The sequence below is a fragment of the Fukomys damarensis genome, unplaced genomic scaffold (assembly GCF_012274545.1).
Source record: "Fukomys damarensis isolate Sample0158 unplaced genomic scaffold, DMR_v1.0_HiC HiC_scaffold_39, whole genome shotgun sequence".
Taxonomy (NCBI): domain Eukaryota; kingdom Metazoa; phylum Chordata; class Mammalia; order Rodentia; family Bathyergidae; genus Fukomys; species Fukomys damarensis.
The window spans coordinates 42,826,903-42,853,876 of record NW_022900951.1 but is presented as its reverse complement, the minus strand read 5'-3'; the positions used below and the strand labels follow the sequence as shown (position 1 = coordinate 42,853,876).

Genomic DNA, 26,974 nt, shown 5'->3' with positions numbered 1-26,974 from the left:
AAAAAAAAAAAAAAAAAAAAATTGCCCAGGCTACACTCAAACTTGGAATACTCCTTCCTCAGCCTCCACTGTACTAGGATTACAGGCATGTGCCACACCACACGAGGCACTAATTTATACATCCATTCTTCCATTTATTCATCTTTCCATTCAGTCACCAGCTTATTCACCTTCCCATTCATCAATTCATTTATTTACCCATTTTCTCATTCATATGGCCACTGCCGCTTCAGTGCCTACCCAATTCCAGACTTAGGTCCAAGATCCCAAGTGCTATGGGGTCTACCCCAGCCCCTGGGACCTCCTGATCCTGTGGGAGACTCTAGTCAGGCATGTCCAACCCTGTGGACTATTGGTTGCCTGGCCCACTTGGGCTGCACTGAGTAAAAAATTGTCTTGGGCCATGTATAAAATATATAGTTAATATATCTAATGGACAAATCTTCCTTTTTAATACTTATTATAACATTAACGGAAAAAGAGCAAGAGGCCTGTGAGCCACAGGTTGGACACACCTGCTCTAGATCATATCTGCCTGCTAACTGCCTCTGTGACCAAGGTAGGAACAGCAAGACAAATCCTGTGATACTAGAGGCACTCAGGGGCCCTGGGGCTCTTAGCTAGGGGAGCCAGCTCTGCTGCAAGGAGCCTCAAGCCAGGCTGGGGAGCTTAGCAGTTCCTCTAAAGGAAGGGGAAAAACAAGGGGCCAGGAGTAAGGCTGGGTAGGACTTGGATCTATGTGTGGAGCTAGAGCTGGGGTGCTGGCTAGGACTGTCACAAAGCCAATCCCTTCTCCCCAGTGGCTTATAGGCCACTTCTACTGTATTTCTATTTTACAGGTGAGGAAGTGAACACAGGCAGGGAGAGGGCCTAACAGACGGGTACTAAAAAGCATGATAGCCGGGGATTTAGCTCAGCTGTGCCGGTGCTTGCCTGGCAAGTGCAAGGTCCTGAGTTTGATTCCCAGTACCGGGGAAAAACAATTAAAAGCATGATATAAAGGCCGGGGATTTAACTCAGTGGTACCACCTGCCTTGCAAAAGCGCAAGACCAGAGTTTGAGCCCTGGTACAAAAAAAAAAAAAAAAAAGCATGATATAAGAATTCTGACAGAAAAGAGAAATGAACAGATTGTGACTTAAAGGACATGACATACAGGTTCTCACTGCAAAGCATAAGGAACAGGTTCTAAGTGAAGGCAAGGTAGAGGACCGCGGGGGACTTAATTCCTACTAGGGAAAGCACAATGAATAAGCTATCACCCAGGCCAGGGATTTGGCTCAGTGGTTCCACCACCGGTCTCACAAGTGCAAGGTCCCAAGTTCGATTCCTGCTACCAAAAAAAAAAAAAAAAAAAAAAAAAAAAAAAAAAGGGAAAAAATAATTTAGATTTGAAAATTATATCTGTTCAGTCACTTTGTTCTAGAAAGGATTTCCCCTTTTTGGAAAGGCAGCATTATTTCTTTCTCTTTTTAAGGAATGCAGAAAATAGTGACAATCAACGAATCTAGATAAATTCAAATTACATCATAAATGTTGATAATGTAGCTTTGAAATTTAATGCAATTAACATAAAATAATTCTTAAAAATGAAGAAAATTTTCTTGGAGAATGAAATCCATGCAAAAATTATGGTCTTCAACGAGTGGGGGATTATTTTTTTTCTTTTCTTTTTTCTGTTATTTATTTAAAAATATTTTTGTTTTTTTGAGATAGGGTCTTACTATGCAGTTCAGGCAGGCCTTGAACTCACTATGTAGCCCCAGCTAGCCTTGAACTTGCAGCAATTCTCCTGCCTCAGCCTCCCAAATGCTGAGATTACAGATGTGCGCTACCATGCCCAGCTTTGTTTTATTTTTGACACTGGCATTTAAACATTGGCTCTAAACTTTTAGTAAGGTAACCACTAGAAAAAGAGAAACAAAAAAATGAGAACCAAGACCTGTCATGTAAAGGTACAAGATCCCAGTATGACTGTAACTGTACTGTATACCTAGAATGTACCAATAAACTCAATTAAAAAAAGAGAAATATACAGGAGGTCATAAATATTATCACCAGCGTGCTCATTCTGGCAGCACTTATACTAAACCTGGAACAATACAGAGATTAGCATGCCCCCCATGGAAGGATGACACACAAATTTTCCATATTTTTAGATGGTTTCAGCATACAAAAAATTATCAGTAGAAGAAAAAAAATATTTAAAGAAATCCAACTCCACAAGAAAGCTACCAGAGTCAATAAAGAAAAGAAGTAGCACCCAAGGAAACTAGGTTTATAAAACAAATAGAAGGGAACTGATTGATTGGTTGATTGACTGCAGTGCTAGGGGTGGAACTCAGGGCCTCATGCATGCCAGGCATGTCCGCCACCACTAGAGCACACCTCAGTCCAGAAAGGGATTTAAAATAAATTCAACTGGGCCAGGGATGTAGCTCAGCAGCACAGTGCCTGCCTCGTAAGTGTAGAGACCTGAGTTCGATTCCTGATACCAAAAATTTTTTTAAAATTCAAAAATAAAAATAAAATTTAAATTAAATACAACTTCTGGTCCAGCCTGGATTAAACAGTGAGTTCTAGGCCAGCCTGGGCTACATGGTGAGACCTTGTCTCAAAAAACACAAAATAATAAATATATGTGCTGCCGAAGCAAGCACTGCAAAATAATAAATAAGTTCAACCAATTTCCAGTGGGATGGTGGTTTCATACCACAGGTTTACCTCCTCCTTGCCCTCCTGCTATCCCAGTTAAAAGACAGTAAAGGCCTTTTATTTATTTGCTTATTTTTCCCGGTACTGAAGATTGAACCCAGGGTCTTCTCATGAAGCTACATCGCTAGCCGTTTTAAAAAAGCTGCCCTTAAACTTGCAAACCTCCTTCTTCGCCTCCCAAACTAATGGGGTTCCAGGCCTGCACCCACCGCACCTGCCTATTTATTTTTTGGTGCTGAGGAAGGACCCCAGGATCTTGCATATAAAATATATATTCTACCACTGAGCTACACCTGCAGCCAGTAAAGGAATTTCAAAGAAATATCAGATTTGGGGTGTGGCTCAGTAGTAAAGCACTAGCCTAACATGCAGAAGCCCTGGGTTCAATTCCTAGCACTGAAAAAAAAGATCAATCCACAAAGAAAACAAGAGAAAGTTTCTCAAACAAGAGATTTCAACAATCTCTGGAAAGTAGAGGCTGAGGCTCTGGGGGCCTAGGGCCCTCTCCCATGCTGAGTAGGTGGGCAAGCACCCACCCAAGATGGCCTGAAGTTTCTCTTCTGGAGAAGTCAAGTGCAAATCTAGGTCAATGTGCAAAAAATCAATTCTTCATAGCCAATGCACTAAATGACCAACTCATTTACTTCTTTCTTTTTTGGGGGTGGGGTTTGAGACAGGGTCTCACTATGCAGTTGAGACTGACCTGGAACTCACTATGCAGCCCAGGCTGGTCTTGAACTCACAGCAATCCTCCTGCCTCAGCCTCCCAAGTGCTGGGATTACAGGCATGCTCTTTCTTTCTTTTTTTAAGAGTAGGAAATGAGAGAAAAGCTCCTGAGAGAGACAGGAGGGGGCCAGATAGTGTGTTGCCCTACTTGTTTCTTGCATCTACTTGACTTTAGTTTTATGTGTTTTCTTTTACCTATATAATAGCATTTAAGGACTGCCCAATTTGTCTTCCTGCTGCTGGACTTAAGAGACTGAGAGATGAGGAAATGGAAGATCAAAAGGCATGGAGACATTTGAAGAAAAACTACCAGCATGAAAGAGAAGGACCACTGGGGATGTAGCTCAGTGGTGCCGCACCTACTTGACAAGCACAAGGTCCTGAGTTTGATTCTCCATAACAAAACAAAACAAAACAAAACATCCAAAACCAAAAAATTACAATGCTGGTGGTGGGCTCCTGTAATCCCAGCACTTGGGAGGCTGAGGCAGGAGGATCACTGTGAGTTTAAGGCCAGCCTGGGCTACATAGTGACTTCAAGGCCAGCCAGAACTACAAAGTGAGACCTTGTATCGCTTTTCGGCCTTTTGGCTAAGATCAAGTGTAAAGTGAGACCTTGTCTCTCCCCCCAGCCCCCAAAAAAGATGAAAGAAAGAGAAGGACCAAGGAAAAAACAATTCAAAATGAAGATAATATTTGTGGGTCAAATCTCTCCCACTTCTCTGTGTGATCTCTGAACTGGTTAAGCTCAGTCCCCTCCATCTGTAAAATAGGAATCAATCCAACAGTTTCTGCCAGTAAAATAAGGACACAACAGACACACAGGGAGGAGTACAGACCCTGGTCCCAGGGGGGCCCAATGAAGATGAAACCCTCACCCTGCCTTCCAGCCCTTCTGACTGGGCCTGGAAGGGTGGTGGAGAGGGTAGCTCAGAGTCTAGCAGCTAGGGTGGGACTTGAGTTGTACCTGGGGTCCTGGTCAAAAGCGAACTGTGTTCCTTGACCATGGTGCACATCCCAATCCACGATAAGGACCCTGGGAGCCAGAGAAAGGGGGGTTGTCTCTGCAATGGGATCAAGGAGACTCTGGAGGAGTGGTACCCTACCCCATCCCACCGGCCCTTTGCCACTGACCTCTGAATGTGGTGCTTCTTTTGAGCATAGCGAGCAGCCACAGCCACATGGTTGAACATGCAATACCCATCCATTAGACTGTGCTGGGCGTGGTGTCCAGGAGGCCTGGACAGGACAGGGAAGGCCACAGATGAGAGACTCACCCCTGCTCTCTAACCCTGGGACCACCAACTTCTCTTGTTAGCGCCACTAATCCGCCAGGAATTGAGTGACTAGGACTCTCAAACTGTCACCACCCCCAATCTACTGCTTTATCTCCAAAGGAGATTTGAAACCGATCATTAAAGCTATCCTAGCATACATTCTCATACCCAGTTATTCTGTTGTGGGGACTTAGCCCACAAAGTGTGTAAAATAACTTGTTTATAAATGTGCCATCATATTTGCGGTGACATTTGTTTGAAGCAGCAAAGGACTGGGGGAAACCTAAGTGGTGGGAGAGTAGTTAATTCAAAGTGCATTTATACAACGGCATCCACTGAGTATGGTCTAAGCTCCATATGTTACAGAAAGCTTTCTAAGATGTGTAAGTGAAAAATGTAATGGCATGGATGGGTGTGTGTCAAGTACTGACTACAGGAGTTGTTAAAAAGAGGGCAGGGAACAAAGGCTCTATCTTCTGTATTTCATCAATTCCGGAAAACCAACTGTGACAAGATATTCCAGGATTTTACACCACCACAACAAAGCAGAAAATGCTCCCATGAAATTCGGACACATCACTGTTAGATGCATCTGGATTTCAAGATGTTCTAGACATGAAAAAATGTATACCTTAGAACTAATGGAACATGAAACGTATTCCTAAGATAAGACTACCTGTGAGAAGACACAGGAGTCACTGGTTATGATGACCACTCCCAGGAGAGGAATGGGTATCTGGGAGACAAGGATGGGAAAGAGACTTTTTATTATACTCTCTTTTGTGCCTTCTGTCTCATACTACACGAAGGTAATACCCAGGCCTATATGCTTTATACTTGAGAGAAAGACTTCTTAAAAATGGAAGTAATATGCCGGGCGTGGTGGCTCATGCCTGTGATCCCAGCACTCGGGAGGCTAAGGCAGGAGGATCGCTGCAAGTTCGAGACCAGCCTGGGCTACACAGTGAATTCCAGAGCAGTCTGAACTACATAGTGAGGCCCTGACTCAACCCACCCCACAAAACGGAAGTAATAACATGCCAAGGGGTCCTACCTGATGATGGCCATGCCGTTTCGTATCTCAGCCCCCAGGACTGCATCCACCAGCCTGAGGACAGAGCCCGAGGCCAGGCAGGCGCAAGTGTAAGAGTTCTGTAGACAGTGGGGAGCCAGAGAGGGGGGTCAGAGGTGCAGCCCTATCTGCTTGACAGTTTCACCCAGAATAGGGTGGGAATAGTGATGAGGGACCCCCGGATTGCCACCACTCCTTGACCGCACAGCGCCCATCCATACCGGATGCAGATAAACTGAGTCATAGGTATCTGCTAATACTCGGAGTTCTCTCTCATTCATGTACTGGGTCGTTTCCATCAGGTCAACAAATTCTAGGCTGGGGACACACATAAAGGATGAGAGTCAGGGCCCTGTTCCCTCCTCAGTTGAGCCCTCCACACACCAACACTTTTGCTCAAATCAGGCTTCCCAACTGTCAACCTGAGGGAACAGTTGTGACATAGGACACAGTCCCTGTTTCTTCCCTAGCCCACCTCACTTCCAGGAATATCTTTTCTCTCCTGCTCTAGCCAACCAAATCCTCCTTCCAGGCTCTCAGCTGGACTCCCTCTCTCAGCCTTCCTCTCACGTAGACTGACCGCTTGCCTCCTCAGAACTTAGCTCCTCAGAGTGTACCTTCTCTGCCAAGCTAGCTTCCTTGGAGCCATGCCACTCCAAGCGTCTTACTCTGGGCTCTGCAGGCCCCTCGGGGGATCCCCTTGATCATTCTACTCACAACAGTTCACCCTGGGCCCATGAACTGTTTGGCCGGATTGAAGTACCTGGCATTCATCAGGCCCTCCCGAGGAGCTTTATGTTTACCAGCCCTCAAATTACAGGCAATAACACTGATTCTGGCAGGCGTGGTGACTTGCCCAAGGCCAGCCACAGTGCTGTGACATTCCTTCCCAGAGCATCCAGCCTGCCTTGGTTAGTCCCAGCCCAACAGGCTCCCAAGCATTAACCTGTGAACCAACATCAGTTCTTCCTTTTCAGCAAAGCGGGCCTGAGGAGACATGAGGAACAAGGGGCTAAGACTCAGGCTATGCCCAGTCCTGCCAGCTCCCTCCCCTCTTCCCCTGGGGGCCTCACCTGAAAGGACACACAGCGATCCAGGAGCCCTTCCTGAATCAGCTGCTCCTTGATGGCATGGAGCCGCTCAGGGCGTTCAGGGAAGCTAGAGAGACGGAGATGCAGTCACACACACACAGAATGGGGACACTGAGAAGCCCCGTCTGCTCTTACATCTCCCCACCCATCCTTCCTTATCTGCTCCCCTGACTCCTGGGACTCAGCCCTGCCTCGTGTTTTTTGTGGTTTGGTTTTGGTACCGGGGATTGAACTCGGGACCTGGCGCTTGCGAGGCAGGCAGCGGAACCATTGAGCTAAATCCCAGGCTCCTGCCTCCTGTTGTTGACCTTGTCCTTCCCACTGTCACTCCTGCCACCCTAACCTCCAGCCTGGGGCCACCCCATCATCTCCTAGAACTCTTGCCCCTACCCTCGCTCCCCCACTATCCTTTCTGCACACAGCAGCCAAGCAGTGGTTAAAATACTAACCAGAAGAAAAATATCCTAATCAGATCACAGCCCTCAGCCACTCAAAACCCTCTCCTGGCTCCCATCCCATTCTGAGTAAAAGCCAAAGCTAGAAGGCCATAAGCAATCCGCCCGTATCACCTTTCTGATCCCATCGCCTACCATTCGCCCCTTCCCGTGCCCTGCTTCACCTGCACTGGTTCCCCTGCTCTCAGCCCACCACACAACCTTCAGCCAGCCCCGAGACTTTATTGCAGCTGTCCTTCCTGCCTAGAGCCCACTTTTCCCAGATGCCTCCATGGCTCACTCCCTTGCCTCCTTCAGAGCCCACTCGACTGTCAGCAAGGCTGTCCCCGACCTTCCTGCTCAATGGGAATGTGGATGTCACCCCCTGCATCACACTCTGTTACTCCCCTCAGCCTTAGGGCTCTATCCAACACTCTGCATCATCCCCTTCTTGTTCGTCTGTTTCTTTCCCCTCGCTTGGAAGGCAAGGTTGCTAGTTTTGTTTACTGCTGTACTCCCAGTTCCTGCTTAGACAGTAAATATGTATTCCATAAATGAGTCTTTTGCCCTCGTGAATTAGTCTTAGGTCAGGATAATGGAGATAGCTACTAAATCAGTAAACACATGAGTATAATGATTAACAAACATTGGCAGGAGTTAGGAAAATATCTAAGATCATGTGTGGAGGGAAGGTGGTGGCCAGGCCAACTCTCTTTGAGATGTGAAAGTTGAAAAGGGATCAGTCAAGGGTAAAGACCTGAGGAAAGGGTAACTGGCAGGCCAGCAGAATAGCAAAGGGTCGGTGTGGGTGAAGTGAAGTGAAGCAAATGGGGGGTGAGCTCACATAGGCGATGTGGAGCTAGATCGCGTGGAACCCTAAGAGGCCAGGATGAAGAAGTCACACTTCACCTGGAAAGCCATGATCTGCCCTTGAAATATTTTAAGAAAAGGAACATCATCCTACACATGTGTTTTAGGCTGCTGTGTGGAGGCTGCAAGCAGAGGACTATGAGGAGAGGGCAGATACTGAATACATTTTGAACACAGAGCAAAAAAATTAGTGGATTCTTTTGAAAGCATAGTCAGGGGGGTGATCCTTCTGTTTCCACACAAATGTCCCTTTCTTGAGGAAGGCTTCAGAAAACCCTGGAAGTTAAGTGTATGATTAAACACTCCTACTACTGTTAGCTGTTTAAGTGATCTATCCTTCTACTCACCAGCCAGATCCCTGAGAAGGGACCCTGTTTTGTTTGGCACATTATATCACCAACTCTTAGTATGAATAGGCACTTCAATAAATACATGTTGGCTAAACAAGAGGAATACTTTCAAGCATAAGTTCCACGTTTTTTTTTTTTAAAAACAGAATCTTGCTCCATAATTGAGGCTGGCCTCGAACTCATGGCAATCCTCCTGCCTTAGTCTCCTGAGTGCTGGGGTTACAGACATACACCACCATACCTGGCAGAGCACCACCTTTCCAAATCCTCTCCTTCCAGCCTTCAGGAAGATTTTAGAAGGGATTCATCCTGAGTTGGGCATGTGGTCCACATCTGTAATCCCAGCACTCAGGATGCTGAGGTAGGAAGATTGCCATGAGTTTGAGGCCAACCTGAGCTACATAGTGAGTTCAAAACCAGCCTGAACTACATAGGAGACCCTGTCTCAAACAAACCAAAAAAAGGATTCACTCTTACTTGGTGGGATGTGCGAGTGTATCTGCGTATTTGGGGACAGCTTGGAGGACGCAGCCTCACCTGTCATCCCAGAGGCAATGGAATTCATTTAGCTGCTCATCAAACACCAGCCCAGTGCCAACCAGGACTTTGGCCTCAGGATTCATATCCTGCAGAGAAAAAGAAAGAAACGCAGATCCACTCAAGGCAAAGGGGGCATCCTCTATGGTCCACGGTGGGAACCTCAGGGTTTTGTCCCAGGAGCCCAAATGGGGTCAGGCCCCTCTCACCAGCCTTTGAAGACCCATGATTAGGTCATCTTCCACTGCTTGGCTGAGTTTCTTCATTTTGCCCTTCTTCTTCACCTCCGCTAGATTGGGGCTGTAGCGAGGTACAGCACCCTTCTTAACACTTCGCTTCTGCCAAGCAGAGTCAGAGTCATAGTCCAGGAGGGGCGGGCTGGTTCTCCCTCCCCCTCATCAGGGCAGGTCTGGGGCCTCACCGAAGTGACACTGGAGTCGTGAAGGGGCGACTGGGGGTTGTGCTTACTCCTTCGATGCCTGGTTGTGGTGGAATCCTGGCCGGTGGAGCTCATGATCAGTGAACGTTCGCCAAGGACACAACCCTGAGGGGTGGTGTGGAGACGGCAGTGAGAGGAGCTGATCGCCCTGGGGACCACCCCCATCCCTGCCCCTTCCAAGGCCCGCCCCCTAGATAAGACAAGACTAATCCCCAAGCCTCCCAGGCCCTCTCCGTCTACAGGTGTCCATTCCACTGGGTTCCATCTCTTTCCCCAGATTCTTTCCCCGTCTTACTCTTTCACGGACCAACTAACCTCGCCCCTCCCTAGGCTCAGTCGGTTTTGGGCCTGCCCCTTCCAGACAATCACAGCCCTCCACTCTGCCAAGCTTCAGTCCCAGACCCCGCCCCCTTTCCTCGTAACCTCGCCCAGACCCCATCTCTTCATAAACCTGCCCTTTCTGGCCTATCTCAGGGTAATCACCCAGGACTTCTCTCGGCCAGATCCAGCTCCAGCCTCGACTCCACCTTGACTCCACCAGATCCCGCCCCTAGCGTTTCAACCAGCCCTGATCCTCGGGGAACTACCCCTCTCCTTCCACCGGACCCCACCCCCTGCCCAGACCGGATCTTTAGCGTTTCTTTAGGTCCCGGCAGCCAGTCCCAAGCCGCCTCCCACGAGCCTCCGCCCCTTCCCGCCCCAGCCGTCGACTCCAGCCAATCCTCCCGGCCCTACTAACTGAGCGACCCCCCCCGCCCCGCCCCTCCCCGCCCCAGCCGTCGACTCCAGCCAATCCTCCCGGCCCTACTAACTGAGCGCAGCCCCTTTTTCAAACTCCGCCCTTGGCTCGGGCTGCCAACTTTCCGGCCACCTGTCTGGCCGCGGGTGCGGGATCCTCTCTTTTCCATTGGGCTGGCTCTCTTTACTGCCCACCCAGATCCCGCCCACAGCCTAGACTGTGCTGCCGGCTAGCGTTTCTCACTGGGCCACACCTATCGCGATCTCACAAAACGAAGACCGGTTCGTCAGGGAGGGACGCGAGTCGTACAGCGCCTGCGTACAGCGGGCATCAGCAGTTCGAGACCCGACTTCGGCTCAAGAGCTTCCCTACCTCACCTACTGCCGCTGTCGTTCAGGTTGCCAGAGCTGCCGTCCCTCCGTCCCTGCCCAACCACCTTAGGAGCACTACGGACCCACGCCAACTGTGCCGTGCGGAGATTGAAGAGCGAGCAAGGAAGCAAGGCGTTAGGAAGGGGGCGTCTTCCAGGGGTTTCCGCGCAGCGCACAGTGATGACGTAGCGGGCGGGCTGGTGGGTGGGCTGAGAACGAGGTTGACTCTGGACGGTGGCTCGCGGGTGGCCAAAGTGGGCGTGGTGATGGTGATAAACGTTGTGAGAATATTAACAACGGTGGTCCAGAAGAGGCACCGAATGTTATCTGTTAACCCACCACGAAAATGGGGGGGTGGTGTGGAAGGAGTCTCAAAAGGGATGAGTAATGGGAGTGTTAGCAAGTATTAAGTGACAGGCGTTGTTGGAAACCACATTTCTGTGAGGTAGTTCCCATTATTAAGGCTGCTCTGCAGATAAGGAAACTGAGGTTATAGGACTTAGCCATGTGACCGTGGTCTAGTTACCGAACAGAGCTCTGTGCTTAGTTTCCTCATCTGGAAAATTGTGATAATAATAGTGCGGGGCCAGAATGGACTTGGGGAAGGGGAATTTCTCATGGGTAGTGGCTCTATCTGTCCCCTCCTCTGGGTAACCTCTGCTTTAGAAAGCATATGGGCACTTGGTGGGGGTTAAAGGGAGTAGTCCCTGTGTCCACCCCCTGCATCTCCCACCCAGTGTCTAAATATCAGACCCACAGGAGGCCGGTTTGTCCTCCTAATCTCCCTCTCATTCTCCACCATTTCCTACCCCGCTGCAGGCTGGGACCTGACAGATAAGCGGTCTGTTAGTCAGCATTGCTGACTAACAAACAGATTGACAGCTTTGCCGCCCAGTAGCCAGGCCCTCTGACCCTCTTGAAAATGACAGTTTCAGCCTCTTTCCTTCCACTCCTTTTCCATCCAAACATGACTTTTGTCTTAATGCAAGAGGGTCATAGACCCAGGGCTTTCAAATCTCTCCACTTATCAATGAAAACATATACGGTGATGCATACTGAAGAATATTCTGAGGTTGTGATGCCTGCAAAGTAATAGACTGAAGAGACTAAGGGGTTGTCTTACTTACTTTTCTCTTGTTGCTGAGACAAAATACCAGACACCCAAAGTTAAAGGGGGAAAGGTTTATTTAGCTCGTATTTTGTAGAGGTTTCAGTCCATAATTGGCTGGCCCCAAGGCAGGGTGGCATGGCAGAGTTGCATTGCGAAGGAGAAACAATTCACGGTGGGCAGAAGGTAGCAAAACAAGCAAGCAAGGGACGACCACAGCTCTCTCTGTCCCTTATATCTTACCCAGGCTACTTAAAGAGAGAACACTCACACCCTTAATCCTAGTGCCCTTGCGTTTAGGGTTGCACCATGAATCAATGCCAGTGTCACACACTCTAGATCTAGATTCTAGATCTGAAAAACCCCCACCTGTGACCTCATGAGGCTTTGGGGGAAGATCTAAACACAAGCCATAACAAGGGTCTTTTTTTAGACAAGGTCTCGCTATGTAGTTTAGGCTGGCCTTCAACTCACTATGTAGCCTAGGCTGGCCTAGAACTCATGGCAATGCTCCTGCCTCAGCCTCCCAAGTGCTAGGATTACAAGTATGGGCTACCAGACCCAGCAAGGTTCATTTTCCTGTTTGGTTAGAAGAGCGGTTTCTGTAGAGCAGGGGTCAGCCAAGTTTCTCTACAAGTTACTACTCCATGTAGTAAATAGTGGAGACTTTGCAGGCTGCATATAGTCTCTGTGGCATGTTCTTTTTTTCTTTTTTCCAAGACGGGATATCACTGTGCTGCCCAGGCTGGCCTTGAGCTCCTAGGCTCAAGTGATCCTTCTGCCTCACAGCCTCCTAAGTAACTGGGACACCGACTGGAAGTGTAGCTCAGTGGTAGAACACTTGTCTAGAATGTGCAAGGGCCTGTATTCCTTCTCCAGCACAGCGAAAGAGCAGAAGAAAACAGAAAAAGAGGAAAATATCAGAATCCTAGGGCGAGAAGTTTAACTCATGGTAAAGCACTTGCCTAGCATGTGTGAGACCCTGGGTCTGATCCTCAGCACTGCAAACAACCGCAACACAAGAGCCACGTAGCTGGGACTATAGACATGTATCACCTGCCTGGTTTTATGGGTTGTTTAACACGATCAGAACAGGTTCCCCTACAGTGTCGGAGTTTTACAGGAGTTCATTCCTTGGATTCCTCTAAAGAGGCAAACCAAAGGTTCGCGTTGAGCATAAAGGTGGGGCCTCTGTAGCAGCTTAGGACACGGGTCCCTGCTGGAAATCGTAGAGGGGTGTCCCTGCAGGTTTTGAGCCCTGGTTTCTTCAACTATTCAGGTTATGTTTCTTCTGTGGGGTGAGGACAGTGGTTCCTGTGCAGGCTGAGAACAGCACTGCCAGGACAAGGGCTATTGCAGAGAATCTGATCAGGGCTTCCTGTGTCAGGTCAGGAGGGATTCCTATAAATATGTAAAGGATTTCAGTTGAGGTTCAGCAAAGAGGTTTTCTTTTCTTTCTCCTGGCAATTAAACTCAGGGTCTTCACACTGAGCTATCTTCCCAGCCCTTTTTTATTTTTAAACAGAGTCTCACAAAATTGCTAACTTGTTGCTGGGTGTGGAGGCGCAGGCCTGTAATCCCAGCCCTAGGAGACTGAGGCAAGAGGATTGTTGTGAGTTTGAGGCCAGCCTGGGCCACATCGTCAGTTCGAGACCTGCCTGAACTACATAGTGAAACCCTGTCTCAAAAATCAATAAATAAATGCATACATACATACAAGTTACTAAGTCTCCCAGGCTGGGCTTGAATTTAGAATCCTTCTGCCTTAACCTCCCAAAATGCTGTGTGTGCCACCATACCTGGCTAGGAAAAGTTTTCTACAGAAAAATCAATTCAGAGGTCCTGGTACAGTTGTACAGCCAGGCTTCCTGTAAAGGATCAGGGCACGGGAGCTAATGCAAGGAGGATGGGGGGCCTTGTCAATCTCAGCACATAGAAGCCATGCAGTGGGTGGGGGTCCTATGCCAGGCGAAGCCATAGTTGCCTTTAGGATAAGTCAGGCAGGGTACAGCAGCCCTAACCTGTAATCCCAGCACTTTGGGAGGCTGAGAGTCAGGAGACAGTAAGTTTGAATCAAAATAAGGGGAGGGGGGCCCAGGGATTTAGCTTGGTGGCACCACCACGCCTGCCTCACAAGCACAAGGTCCTGAGTTTGATTCCCGGTACTGAAAAAATAGGAGAGGGTACTGGGGAGAGTTAGGTCAGTGAGAAGGCCCTGGGTTCAATCCCTAGTGTTGCTGAAAAAATAAAGATAAGTTGGGGCTCAGAATAGAAGGTAGGCATGGTGTCCCAGCCACACGGTCAGGAAAAGGCTTTCTATGCAAGTTCCAGATTGAGGTTCACATTGCAAGTTGGATCCTAGATTCCTAGGGTTGCCACAGGGTAGGTGTGTGATCCAGGACTGTTGTAGAGTGATGTCAAGGGTCATTGCCAATGATGAAGGCAAGGGCTCTCACATAGAGTCAGGGTTCCTAAAGGGGTTGAAGATGGAGATTTCTGTAAAGAGAGCCAGGGCTGTGGTTCAGAATTCAATTTATGAGTGTGGTGTATCTCAGATGCTTCCTGGAGAGCAAGGCTGCCACCCAGCTTGAGGACAGAGATTCCCCGTGTGGGCCTTCCTTCCAATGTGCTTTCAGAGATTCCTAATTGGGCTAAGCAGAGGCTCCATGCCAGGGTAGGACAAGGGTCCTCCTCTTCAAGGTGGTGACTGGTGTTCCTGCCCAGGACCAGGACGGGTTTCCTGTTGATAATTAGAGAAAGGTTCCCTTAGAGATTCAGATTCAGGCCCATCCCAGGCTGGGGCAACTGTTTCTGTAGGGGACGGGACTTGTCCAGCACTGTTTCTGAGTGAAGTTGCTGGTCAAGATAAGGTCAAGGAAGCCAGCCTGGGCAACTGAGTGAGACCCTGTCTCAGAATAAACTTTTAAAGCAGAGTTGATGATGTAGATCGGCACAGAGCACTGGCCTAACATGTGCAAGGCCCTGGGTTCCATTCCCAACACTGCAAAAAAACAAAAAACAAAACAAAAACAAAAAAACATGCATGTGAAAATATGGGGTCTCCTGCAGAGTGTGGCTTTAAGCGTCAGGACCATTCTGGGCAGTCCCTGCAAGGAGCATAGGCTGCTGCCGTAGGCTATTCCGTGGCACTGCTGTGACAACTAGATGATGGGATGTTGTTCCGTGGGGATAGCTGCTTATCCATAATATGCTTAGGATACATGGGCTCCCAAAATTCCCATCTCTGGAGCTCTAGGGAAGAAGACATAGAGAAGCAGCTCCATCAAGTATAAATTATACTTACATGCAAAGTGTAAATAACACTCCTTAAATTAGTGTGGTCAGGAGCCAGGGATTTAGCTCAGTGGTTCCACCGCCTGCCTCTGTAAGCGCAAGGACCAGAGTTGAATCCCCAGTACCAAACAGTAATACAACAACAAAATTAGTGTGGTCATGGCAAAGCCTCACTTTTTCATGAGTGAAATGAGTATGAGTGTCCTTTCCTTGGGGTATTTGTTTTTCTTCAGGTATTAATGAACTAAAGCTACCAAAGCTCCTCAGCCTGTCATCCGACCCCACCAGGAAATGAGCCCTCAGGAAATGTAGCAGCTGGATGAGAGGTCAAGATGGACTGTCAAGACTGTCTGACCCGGACCCTTGCTGAGCTATGTGGCCTGGATGAGCCTAAGACCTGTCTGCCTAAGGATGTCCCCAACTCAAGAGTATGTTCCTATGTGCTTGTTAAATTGAAAGACAGATTTGGCTTTGAGGGGAGGAGTTCGTTGAAGTGAGCAGGTTTGTTGGGGACGGTGTGGCACTGTGTGGAACTCCCTATCGTGTCCTGATCTCTTCCGTTCTCCACAGGGCTGCAGGCTAAGGAGCTTGGCTGAGGGTCATGAGGTAACTGACCGGAAGGCACAGCGACCACCCCAACCTCCAGCACTGGCCTTCTGACCTTGGCAGCCGGACACTGACACTTCTGCCCTTTGATCTCCTCAAGGCTGAAATTCCCTAACTTACACCTGAGAAACTACGCCTGTTGACAGCTCCATAAACAAACGCATTGTTGGCCACTCTGGGGCACTGTGACAAGGCACATGCCATCCAGATATACATACGTGCCCACACACATACAAGACTGGCAGGGACACACTGCTGTTCCCAACCCCTCACAGTCACACTGTCCCATCTTCACACAGTCACACACTTCTCGCTCAACATTCCAAAGATGTGTATCCTGAAGATTCTGTGCCCGGTGCACAGCGTGCTCTTGCACTGTCTCAGAACTCACCCAGAGTCACGCACAACTGTACCACTACAACTCTGCATGCTTCCTCCTCACCGCTATTCTACAGACACATCCACATGCTGTCCTCGGGTCACCTGGTACCACACGTGCCATCTCACGCTGCCCTACTCCCACACGTTGTCTCACCGTGATATATGGAACCACTGGACGCTGTCCACAGAGTCTCATGTACACTGTTAACAGTTGTACACCCTGACTCGCTCACGAAGGGTCACACATGCCACCTCACCCTGCATCATGCTGGCTGTACATTGTAGCCAACTGCTGTCACGAGAAACACATGCTGCCACACACTCCACACGACAATGCCATTTACTCAGTCACGCCCAGACCCACAGTTCCAATTTTATTATTTTATTTTACAAAAACTTTGAGGATCCAGGCCAGTACGTCTATGGGGCCCAGAGGGTCAGGGTGCACAGACTGCTGGCTGTGGGAGAAGGACACCATCCCTGCCCCCTGAGGCCATGCTCTGTGCCCTCAGGAACTGAGTGGCGCCACCACAGTGGTGCTGGTGGTGGGAGGCGCCGGGCCTGTGGAGAAGGAACCTGTGGGTGAGCCAAGCAGAGGGCCTGGGAAAGGCATGAGGTGGCTAACGGGCCCTGACAGCACCACAGGGCCCAGGCCTTGATAGAGATGGGCAGCACCTGGGGGTCCCAGCGTCAAACCTGAGGCCACCTCCCCACAATTCCCACTGCCACCGCCACCTGCCACCACCATGAAGCCACCAGCTTGTCCTTCTGCTGATGCTGCTCCTCCTAGACTCGATCCTCGCTTCTTTTTCCCTTTTCCAGATGCCTTGCGGTTCCGGGTCTGAATACCGTCCTTCCTCATGGTCAGTGGTCGGTTAACCTGCCAAAAGGGAGGCTGTAGTCGTTCCCAGCTCCAACCCTTTGTGTTTCTCTGCTCCAGGGAGAGCCTTTCCACCACCCCACTTCTCTATGAATAGGGACTTGGTTCGAGGACTATGGGAATGTGTCCCAGGGGCTGGCACAGATACCACCCTTAGGACTCAGAGTGGGTGAGGGCCTATGGTTGGAGGGCCTCGAGGCTGACAGGAGCTACCCAAGGCCTAGGGTGAAGGGCTAGAAGTTAGTGGGTAAGTGGACGTGGGGAAAACAGGAGGAGGAAGGGAGCGAAGATGTAGAAGGGAATGGAGAAGATAGAAGGAGGAAGCTAAGGAAAGAGACAGAAGCAAAGGGCAGGAAGGAAAGAGAGGGTAAAAGAGATGACATTGTGAAGAGCGGAGAAAGTTAAGGTAGAAACGGGGCTGAATGAGGAGAGTGGCCTGAGGGTGGGGAAGCAGGGTGGGGGCTCTGAGGGGCAGTGGTCACCTGATGTAGCTTGTAGTAGAGGCCACAGGCATTGCACACAGGGTCTCCACTGGCATTTCTGCGCCACAGTGTGGTGGTGGTTGTCTGGCAGTTGGTGCACTGAGTACCTGCCCGTTTGCTGACAATCTGGGGGATGACAGGGTGTGAGATCAGGGCTCTCGGCCTGACAAGAGGACCCAAGAGGTGGGGGTCAGGTTGAAGGTGGGGGTTCCTGTCCAGGATAGAGTATTTTCATTTTGTATTCTACGGAGGACTCTTATCTGTTCTCAAATTTGGCCACACCTCAGAATCACTTGGGGAATTTAAAAAGTCCTGGGGCTGAGGGTGTGGCTTAGTAGCAGAGCCCTTGCCTAGCAGCTGTGAATTCCTGGGTTCCATCCCCAGCACTGGCAAAATAAATAAAATTCTGAGTGCCCAGGCAGCAGCCCAGTTCCGACGAAGCCAGCACATCTGGGAGATGAGCCCCAGGGCAGGGTTTGTTTGAAGCCTTTGAAGGGTGGGCTGAGGATGGGAGTTTCTATAAGGAGCTGGGTGCCCATCTAGGAAACAGGCAGCAGTTCCTGGCTGGGGATGGGGGATACGGGCAGGATGTCCACATTGGACTAGCGCAGGGCTCCCCCACAGAGTGGCAGGCAGCAGTTTCCAACACGTCTGAGGACCCAGGTTCCCCTGCCCTGGGCCATCGTGAGGCTCCCATCCAGTGAGGCAGGCCTGTGGTCTTACCAGGCGCTTCTTGGGCCGGATGAGAGGCCTGTTCTGCCCGTTCATCTTGTGATAGAGGCCACAGGCATTGCACAGGTAGTGACCTGTCCTGTCCCTCCGCCACAGTGGAGTGGCCGTTGCTCCGCAGTTCACACACTCCCTGGCCTCTGGCGGGGTGAAAAGCAAGGAAAGGGGGGCCAGGCTCAGCTTAACTCTGCCTCGCTGCCCCCCTCCAACCTCCCTGTCCCTTTTTCAGGACCCTCACCACAGGGGGGCAGTGGCAGGCTTCCACGAAGCTTGGGGGAGGAATAGGCTGTTGAGTTGAGGGGGCTCCCAGTAGGGGAAAAGAAGGGACTGGAAAAGTCGGGGCTCCCATAAGCACTGCTGGAGACAGGGAGTGATGAGGGCAGCGCAGGCCCCAGGGTGAGGAGGTCTGGACTCAGGCGCTCCGTCTTCAGGGTCTCCAGGAAGCTGGTGCTGCTCTTGCCATCTGCATCTTCTGGGGCCTGGGGAGGGGAGTCCTCACGGCCGGGGCACAGGGTCGTGGAAGGGTAGAGCCCCGTCTTGCTGTAGGCCCAGCCAGCATAGGGTGAGGCCCCCGGGATTCCCTCCACACAGTTGAGCAGTGGGTATACCTGAAAGACTATTGGGGACAGGAAGGGTAAAGGATGGGAGAGGTCTGTGTGAGGTCACCCTACTTTCAGAGTGCAGCAGTGCCCAACAGTCTGAACACCACGGCCAGGTTTCCAGCCTTTCCAAAGGTTACCGAAACAGCTGCTGGCCTTTGGGTAACTACTGGATCCAGAGGCCCACTGGTTGTTATGGCAACTGCAATAGCTTCCCACCAAATGGGGTAATGGGCTTATTTATTTATTTATTTTTAAGACAGGGTCCTGCTAAATTGCCCAGGCTGAACTTGAACTTGCAATCCTCCTGCCTCAGCTTCCCAGAGTACTGGGCTTACAGGTATACACCACCACTTCTGGCTTCCAAGTGTGAACATAACTAGGGAAAGGGGTTTGCACATCCATGTTAGAAGCTTCCGCCCATTCCCAAGATGACTTCTTTTTGTTTTGTTTTGAGACAGGGTCTCACTATGTCATTAAGACTGACCTGGAACTCACTATGTAGCCCAGGCTGGTCTCGAACTCACAGCAGTCCTCCTGCCTCAGCCTCCCGAGTGCTGGGATCACAGGCGTGTGCCACCACGCCCGGCTACAAGACGACTTCTTAGTGAGATTTCAACCCAGCGGAGCAGCTCCATGGCTGTAACAGCATGCAGCCAGCAAAGGTACCTGGGGAGTGTCTGTAGGCCTCAGCGTCTCTGTAGTAGGCCAGCGTGGCAGCTGCAGCAGTGGCTGTGCTGGGGGCCGTGGAGGAGGCTGCTGCATCCAAACCCTCAGGCCCAGCGGGGAAGAAGACCCCCGACTCTGGTGTTGAGGGTACCAGGGCAGGATCCACAAACTGGGGTAGGGGTTCTGAGGTCCCCAGGGCCCCCAGGCCAGAGAACTCCATGGGGCCTCTGGGGGTTAACCTGTGAGGACAAGGAGGGTTCCGAGACACACACATCCTTCTGCTCTCCCCCTTTCTACCCGACCTCTTTCCTCTCCCTCCTCCCAGTCTGTCTCTCAGTCTCCATGTTCTTCCTTTGCCCTAATTCCCCTTCCTGTCCTCCCAATCACTTCTCACTTCCTGTCCTCCCCTCCTTTCATCTTCTTCCCCTTTCTCAGCCTGTTCTTTCCTCTCCACCCTGCACTCTCCTGGGCCCCTTGTCTTGCACTCCGTCTCCTTTTCCTTTCTCCCACGTCTCCTCCCAGCTCCTCTTTTTTGTCCTCTTCTTCCCCCTTTTCCATCCCTCACTCCCTTCTCCTTCTTTTTGCTGCTTCATCTTCTCCTCCTCTTCGCTGCGTCTCACTGCATCTCTCCCCCTTTCTACATCTCCTCTTCCACTCCTCTCCTTCTGCTTCCTTCTCCTTCACTTTCCTCTTCCTTCCTTTTTATTCATCCCTTTTTCCTCTTCCTCTTTTCCCCCCTCCTTTTCTCCCCTTCCTCATCTCCTCCACTTCCTCTTCTTCCTCCCATCCTTCCTCTCTTCCCCCTCCAGAAGGGTCTGTCAGCGGGTGGGATGGGCTGCATAACCAGGGTTCCTTGAACCCCTTGGTCCCTCCTCCCAGGACCTTGGGGTTTTCCCTCTGTGCTCCCCAATTTTGTGTCTATCTGTTGCATCTTGCCCTCGACTTTCTCAGAAACCCCATGGTTTCCGGCTTGCTCCCCCTCCCCCACCTCCGTTGGGTCTGTACACAGAGGGCCCCTTTAGTTCCTCCCTGCTCCTGGGGGGGCGAGCACCCCCCACTGCTTATCTCTGCCATCCCCGCCCAACTTTTGAAATCACCCCAAGGCCGCTGGCTTCCTCTTAGGAGGGTGACAGGTGGGAGGCGGTCCCTCTGCCCCTGGGTGGCTTGCCACGGTTCTGGTTTCCCAAGCCCCCAAGTCCTACCTTTCCCAAGCCTCAGTTTCCCCATCTGCTTTATCAGAAGTGGCGATGGGGGCTGAGCTAAGACCTAGGAGGTGTCTCTCTGTCACCCTGGGTCTCTTTTTCCTGACTGTCTCCCCTATCTTCCTGTGCCCTCTCCGTCTTTGTTTTTATGATGCCTACTGCTCCCTCCAGTGTTCTGTGCCTCTCTGAGCTCTCCCTGTGTACGTTTAGGTCCCGCCTGCTTTCTCCCTCTCCACTTGCCTTTCCTGGGACATCTCTGCAGTTCTCCGCTGTGCCTCCCATCTGTCCCTCCCACTCCTCTCCCTTTGACACCCCTCACTTCCATTTCCCACGGCCCTGAGCTGACGGGGCTGTTCTCGGCCCTGCCTGCTCCGTTTCTGCCTCAAGGTGGAGTGGAGATGGAGTAGAAGGCCACCCTCAGACCGTCCTGTGGTGTAGACGGGCAAAGGGAGGGACCCAGGCCAGGCTGTGCTGAGAACACCCGCCCTATTGACCCCAGGGTTCCCTCTGTCTGCTTCTCCATCTTGGCCTCCACTGCATCTCCCATCACCTTCCTCTGTCTCTAATCTTTTGTGTCTGGAAGGACAGAAACTTGGTGGGGCTGTAGACGGTCATAAGGCAGTCTTGCTAAGTGGCTCCATTGTGATCTTCCTGCTTCAGCCTCCCAGGGTGCTGGGATGACGGGCCACCACACTGGGCCCCTTTCCTCTCGTGCTCTTTTTCTCCCATGTCTGTCTTCCGCCCCAGCTCTGTTCTCTTTCCCTGTCTCCTGCGTGTCTGTAGCTCTTCCTCTCTGTGTCATTACTCTCCTGTCATCCCCTCAATCTCCCTCCAGCCCCACTGCCCGCCCTGTACCTCACACCTTGGTGGGCCCAGGGCTGCCCACCCCTCTGTGGCAGGGGCCCGGCCCACCCCCACCCCCAATGATCACTCTCTGGACAGAGATAAAGTTTATCTCTGAGGCTGGGGGATATGAAAGCTCCTTATCAGCTGCCCCACTAGAGTAAGCGCTGCCTGCCCAGCTGCAGAGGTGGCAGCCAGCGGCCTGGCACCCTCAACTTTCCCTCGGCCCAGCCCCTCGCCCCAGGTAACATCCTACCCCATCCCTCTAGGAGGGCCTCACGGGACTGAAAGGAGCAGACTGAAGGCCTGGGGGCAGAAATGGGGCTTGGGGTTTAGAGGTGGCATTTGAGGGTCGGCTGTGGGGTTGCGGAGGGAGAGAAAGGTTTGGGGTACAGCCATAACGTCTGGGAAAAGTACATATGGGTTTTGAGGAGCAGAGGCAAGCTTAGAAGTTCGGAGACATATTTTGGCTTCAGAAATAGGTTGGAGGAAAAGAGAGGAGTTTGGGGGATCAGACATGGATTCTGAGGCTCGTAGAGAAATGCAAGGAGGGGTGCAAGGCGTGTTCTGGAACAGAGATGGAGTCGAGGAGTCAGAGATCAACTTGGGCGGACAGAAATTTGGCCGATGATTGGAGATAGGTCATGGGAACAAAGAAGGGTTTGAGAAGCCCAGGTAGAATCGGGGTAAGAAAATTTGGGGCCAGGGGGACTTGAGGGGCAAAGATATGTTTTAAGGATGGGCTAGGGCTTAAGGAAGACAGACGGCAGGGCTCATGCAGCAGGACAGATTTGGGGGAGTAGACTTAGTCTTTGGAGAAACAGACATTGTGGCAAGCAGGCAGGGGCTTGGGAGAGAAACGGTTTAGGGAATGAGTATAGGGTTTGAGAGGCAGTTACGGGGGTAAGCTTTATGCTTTAGCAGGTCAGAGACAGGCTTGGGGCCAGAGGGAACCTGAGGCAGAGACAAGGGTGTTGTGGATCAGGTAAGGGGTTTGGGAGCAGAAATAGCCTTGGGGGAGCAGAAGTGAGGTTTTGGGAAAGAAAGAGCTTGGGAGACACAAGGTTGAGCGAGTGGAAATCAGGTTTGGGACCAGGATAGGGTTTTTGAGAGGCAAAGGCATGTTTGGGGGAAGTAGACCAGGGGTGTGAGGAGGAAAGTTAAAGGAGCAGGTGGATGTCGGGACAGAGAGAAGTGGGCTGTGGGGTGGACCCGGAGACACGAGTCTGAGGAGCTCGGGGGACCCAACACTCATGCAGTGGATGGCGCAGCCCAGAGCAGGCTTGGGGAGCAGGTTAGTGCACAGGTCAGGGTTTGCCTTGCTGGGGGCTCTTGGGGTGCTGAGACTGACCTGGGCGGGTCGGTGCGGAGGGTTCGGCCACCTTGGGGATGTGGAGAGCTCAGTGTGATCCCAAGGGGTGTCCCGGCTGGCCTCGGCCTTTGAGGCTCCTTCCCTCCTGCCCGCCCTCTCTTCTCCCTCCTCCCTCCTCCCCAGGGAGTGGCTGGTGCCCCAGTGGGTGGGGCAGGTCAGGGGAGGGGGCGTGCCCCTTGCTTGTGGGGCACCTCCTGGGCAGGACTTCAGAGTCCGACTGAGCGACCTGGGCTGGAACCAAGATAATGGAAAACAGCAGATATGGATTCATGACTCCACTGGGCTTTTCAGAGAGGGAGATCGGAACTGTGTGCCAGGCCAAGTGTGGGCTGGACCCTAATGTATGTGAGCCCTCCTGGCCACGGGACAGAAGGGACGTAGCCATACCCGTTTTGCACGCCAGAAGAATGAGGCTCAGAGGTGTGAGAGGCTTTGAACCAGAGCCTGTGGGACACCATGCCGACTGGTCGGGGGGTTCAGCCTCAGGCTCCGGCTCCTGCTCTGGCTGGGCTCTTGGCTCCCTGGCGGCCTCCTCTCCACTAGGGCTTACGCCAGCGCTGGCCTGCCCTGGGCCAGCAGATAAGTCTTATCAGATGGAGGCCACTGTGGCTGTTGGCACCACAGTAACAGGCTGTCTCCGAGGTGGGGGTGGGGGTACCCAGGGACAGTGGACTCGCTGCCCGCCATACTGCCTTGGAGGCGGGAAACTGAGGTGATCCCCAGGGTGCGTTTCCCTGTGAGTTCTGGGGGAAGGGGATAGGAAGGGGAGAGGGCGGGGAAGGGGAGGGATGCGGGGGAGACAGAAACAGGAGCAGAGATAAACAGAGATGGAAATGCGGAGACAGCCAGAGATGGAGGAGAAGGCAGAGGTGTCAGGAGGCAGAGAGCGCACCGAAGGAAAGGAGGGACATACGGAGAAGCGGGGGACCGCTAAAGATAGGTAGAAGGGCAAAGAGAGAATGAGAAACAGATGGACAGAGGGTGGAAGAGAACCAGAAAATGGCAGAGGCAAGGACAGGAGTGGAGAAACTGAGAAAGAAGACAGAGCTGATGTGCTGGAGAGAGGCACAGAGACAGAGAGGTTCCAGCCGGGGGGTGGGTCAGGGTGGGGGCAGATGTGGACTTATACGGCTGTGTCTTCACCCTGCCCTCTCCTGAGTATTAGCAGCCACAGCCACGCTGACGTAGACCTATAGGCCTGTTCTGAGCACTTTCTTCATCTAATGTCACCTAACATACGGAAGCACATGGTAGGTGTCTGACGCGGGTCCCCATGGGGCAGGGAGAAGGGTCCCAGACGTGGCCATGGAATTCCATGGGGCAAGGAGTTCTACCAATCACCCATTCTACAGGGAGGGAGACTGAGGCCTGCGGAGGGCAGAGGAAAGGATGGAGCCCAAGATCAGTGGAGTCAGCCTGGTCACCCACCCCAGAAGGAGCTGACAATTTTCACCTCTCAGCCTCTGGGTCCTTGGGTGCAAAATTGGAGGTTTCATGCAGAGAGAGCAAAACCAGGCTTAGCATTGGGCCCACAGGTCGGCCTCCTGCCATGTGCCATATCCTATGCTGAGTCCTATCAGTAGGAAGGGAAATGAGGACCCTAGGAGGGTGCTTCCAGCCTGTGAGGGACCCAGATGATTTATATCCCCACCCTCCATTCCTCCTGCTAAAAGCCAGAGCAATAATGGTGCAGGTGTATTGGGCACGGTGGTGCACACCTGTAATCCCAGCACTTAGGAGGCTGAGGCAGGAGGATTGCCACAAGTTCGAGGCCAGCCTGGCATACAGAGCGAGTTCAAGGCCAGCCTGAACTGTATAGTTAGACCCTGCTTCAAACAAAAACAAAAACAAAGTGATGCAGTCCCCACAAGTTGGCTGGGGAGACTACAGACTCATGAACCTATACTAAGTGGTTTTAACTCACATGAATCTGCAACCTTAATAAGTGTTAAACATTCTTATTCAGTGAGTACCTGTTGTATGCAAGGGATAGCATTAGATCCTTTCTAAAGAGCACTACTACCAATTCTAACACTAATACAATGCTGACACCGATGTTACAGCTAATATTAATTCTTTCTTTCTTTTTCTTTTCTTTTCTTTTTTTTTTTTTTTGCAGTACCAGGGATCGAACTCAGGACCTTGTGCTTGCAAGGCAAATGCTGTGCCACTAAGCTAAATCCCCAGACCCAGCTAATATTAATTCTAATATTGAGAGCTGGGCGTGGTGGCGCACGCCTGTAATCCCAGCACTCAGGAGGCTGAGGCAGGAGGATTGCTGTGAGTTTGACACCAACCTGGGCTACATAGTGAGTTCCAGATCAGTCTCAACCACATAGTGAGACCCTGTCTCAAAAAACCAAAAAATTCTAACATTGATACTAGTGCTAATACTCATCTCAATAGCAATACTAATCTAATACTAATTGGAATATAGTGCAAATACTGTACTTAACACTAATTCTAAAACTATTATTATGATTTATTTTTGTGTGTGGTGCTGGGGATGGAACCTGGGGCCTTGTACATGTGCCCCATTCCTAAACTAATTATTATCCATGCTAACTCTAATAACAACGGTAAGGGCTGGGGATTTAGCTCAGTGGTACCACGCCTGCCTGGTTGGTGAGCTCAAGGTCCTGAGTTTGATCCCTGGTACCGGAAAAAAAAATGTATCTAATAACAACAGTTAATGCTTTTACTAGCATGAAAGTAGTAAGAGGAGCAGCTTGATTTACTGAGACCACAGGCACTGTACTAAGAGCTTTCTGTGCGGTTTCATCCCTGTCTCCCCAGATGCCTGTGGGGTAGATGTGTCTGATCACCCCTACTTTCCAGACTGGGGGACGGGGGTGCCCAGACCAAAGCAGTTTGTCCAAGGCCCCAGCTCGCACATATGTTTGCTGCCTGATTCCTGGGCAAGTCACACCCCAAACCTCAGTTGCTTCACCCGGAGAATGGATGTAATCACACATTCTCCCCCTGCACCCCCATCCAATGCAAGCCCTCAGCACAGGGCCTGTCTGGGGTGCCATGAGAGGCATACTCTGTACTCGCTCCTTCTCAGCACCGCCATCATTATTAGAAATGAGATCCGAGGGAGGGCCTCGTGGGAAAGGGCAGGCGAGACACATGTGTAAGACAAGGGTTTAGCATGGGACTTGCACCTCATGTCTTCATTCCTGGTGGGGACAGCAGGCTCAGGAAAGGAAGTAAGGGTGGGGAGAGGGGTGCTTCTGAGGCCAGGCCTCACCCCATTCCCTCCCCCATCCCGGCGGAGGGGGCACAGGCCCAGAAGTCTGCGGCCACAGTTCAGCCAGCAGGGAGGCAGCTGGGAGCGGGCAGATAAGGGAATCAGCAGAGGCCAGGCCGGGCTTTGGGGACCCGAGGGGAGGGCCGGGGTGGGGTGGGGTGTCCGGGTGCTGTGACCTCTCTGTCATGCTTCCATTCCAGAGCGGTTCCTATGTCCTCTCTTCCTGAAAGCCCTCCCTCCTGGCGTCCTCTGGGGTTCTTGGTCCAAGTCCTCTGCCTTCGGATATTTTGGGCTCTCCAGGGCTGGAGTAGAGGATGGAGCCCGACCGGCCTTCGTGCGATGCCACTGAGAGAAACATCAGCCACTGCCTGGCCAAGGGCCTAGGAAACAAGCTGTTAGTTGTTTTTTTGTTTCTTGGTCTCGGGAGGAAAGAAAATTATTTTCAATTGAGACATAATGGTGCGTAGTTACTGAGCACATCGTGACAACTGAATACACGAACACGATGTGTAATGATCAAATCAGAGTGATTAGCATTTCCATGTCCTCAAACATTTGTCATTTCTGGAAACTAAAATATCGACCTCATAGGAGACAGTAGAATAGGCTGGAAGTGGAGGGGAAGGATAGAGTGAGGTCAGCTAACGAGTGGGTGCCAGAGTCAATGAGAGAGGAGAGATAAACGTTTGAGTGCACTAAGCACAGTAGTTTATAACAGCTGATTTTATATAATATATGTGTGCATTATTTAATGACACAGGAAAATAACACGTCATAAAACCAGCTGGTTGTTGATGTGGTAGGCACACCTGTCATCCCAGCACTGGGTGGCTGAGGCAGAGGCTCAGAAGTTCCAGACCAGGGCCAGGGATTTAGCTCAGTGGTTCCACCACCTGCCTCAAAAACGCAAGGTCCTGAGTTGGATTCCCAGAAGC

General features: G+C 51.2%; 2 protein-coding genes and 1 pseudogene across 14 annotated transcripts in view; 1 reads left to right on the top strand and 2 right to left on the bottom strand.

The window, feature by feature from the left end:
• The window catches only part of Hdac6 (histone deacetylase 6), a 19,277-nt gene extending 8,481 nt beyond the window's left edge, over nt 1–10,796 (bottom strand). For 2 of the 12 annotated variants that reach the window (XM_010606356.3, XM_010606360.3), the window contains exons 1-10: nt 10,324–10,441; nt 9,494–9,616; nt 9,282–9,410; nt 9,073–9,161; nt 6,864–6,948; nt 6,737–6,777; nt 6,012–6,108; nt 5,773–5,870; nt 4,576–4,680; nt 4,409–4,477 (exon numbers count right to left, since the gene is read on the bottom strand). In XM_010606356.3, coding sequence (XP_010604658.1) covers nt 4,409–4,477; nt 4,576–4,680; nt 5,773–5,870; nt 6,012–6,108; nt 6,737–6,777; nt 6,864–6,948; nt 9,073–9,161; nt 9,282–9,410; nt 9,494–9,616; nt 10,324–10,419 — 932 coding nt within the window. In that variant the 5' untranslated portion in view covers nt 10,420–10,441. The other 10 variants (XM_010606362.3, XM_010606363.3, XM_019204854.2 and 7 more) reach the window with 10 other exon arrangements.
• LOC117284841 lies at nt 2,062–2,156 on the top strand (annotated as a pseudogene).
• A 5,615-nt stretch (nt 10,797–16,411) lies between the features above and the next one.
• Nucleotides 16,412–22,836, bottom strand: Gata1 (GATA binding protein 1). 2 transcript variants are annotated; one of them, XM_010606369.2, is made up of 6 exons: nt 22,766–22,836; nt 19,370–19,608; nt 18,340–18,717; nt 18,096–18,241; nt 17,373–17,498; nt 16,412–16,890 (listed from the first exon to the last, which is right to left on the bottom strand). In XM_010606369.2, exons 2-6 carry the CDS (start codon nt 19,587–19,589, stop codon nt 16,519–16,521), a joined length of 1,242 nt encoding a protein of 413 aa, XP_010604671.1. In that variant the 5' UTR covers nt 19,590–19,608; nt 22,766–22,836; the 3' UTR covers nt 16,412–16,518. The 2 variants fall into 2 exon arrangements, with proteins under 2 accessions (XP_010604671.1, XP_033616452.1); XM_033760561.1 differs by lacking the exon at nt 22,766–22,836 and having other exon boundaries at nt 19,370–19,918.
• Nucleotides 22,837–26,974: the final 4,138 nt, after the last annotated feature.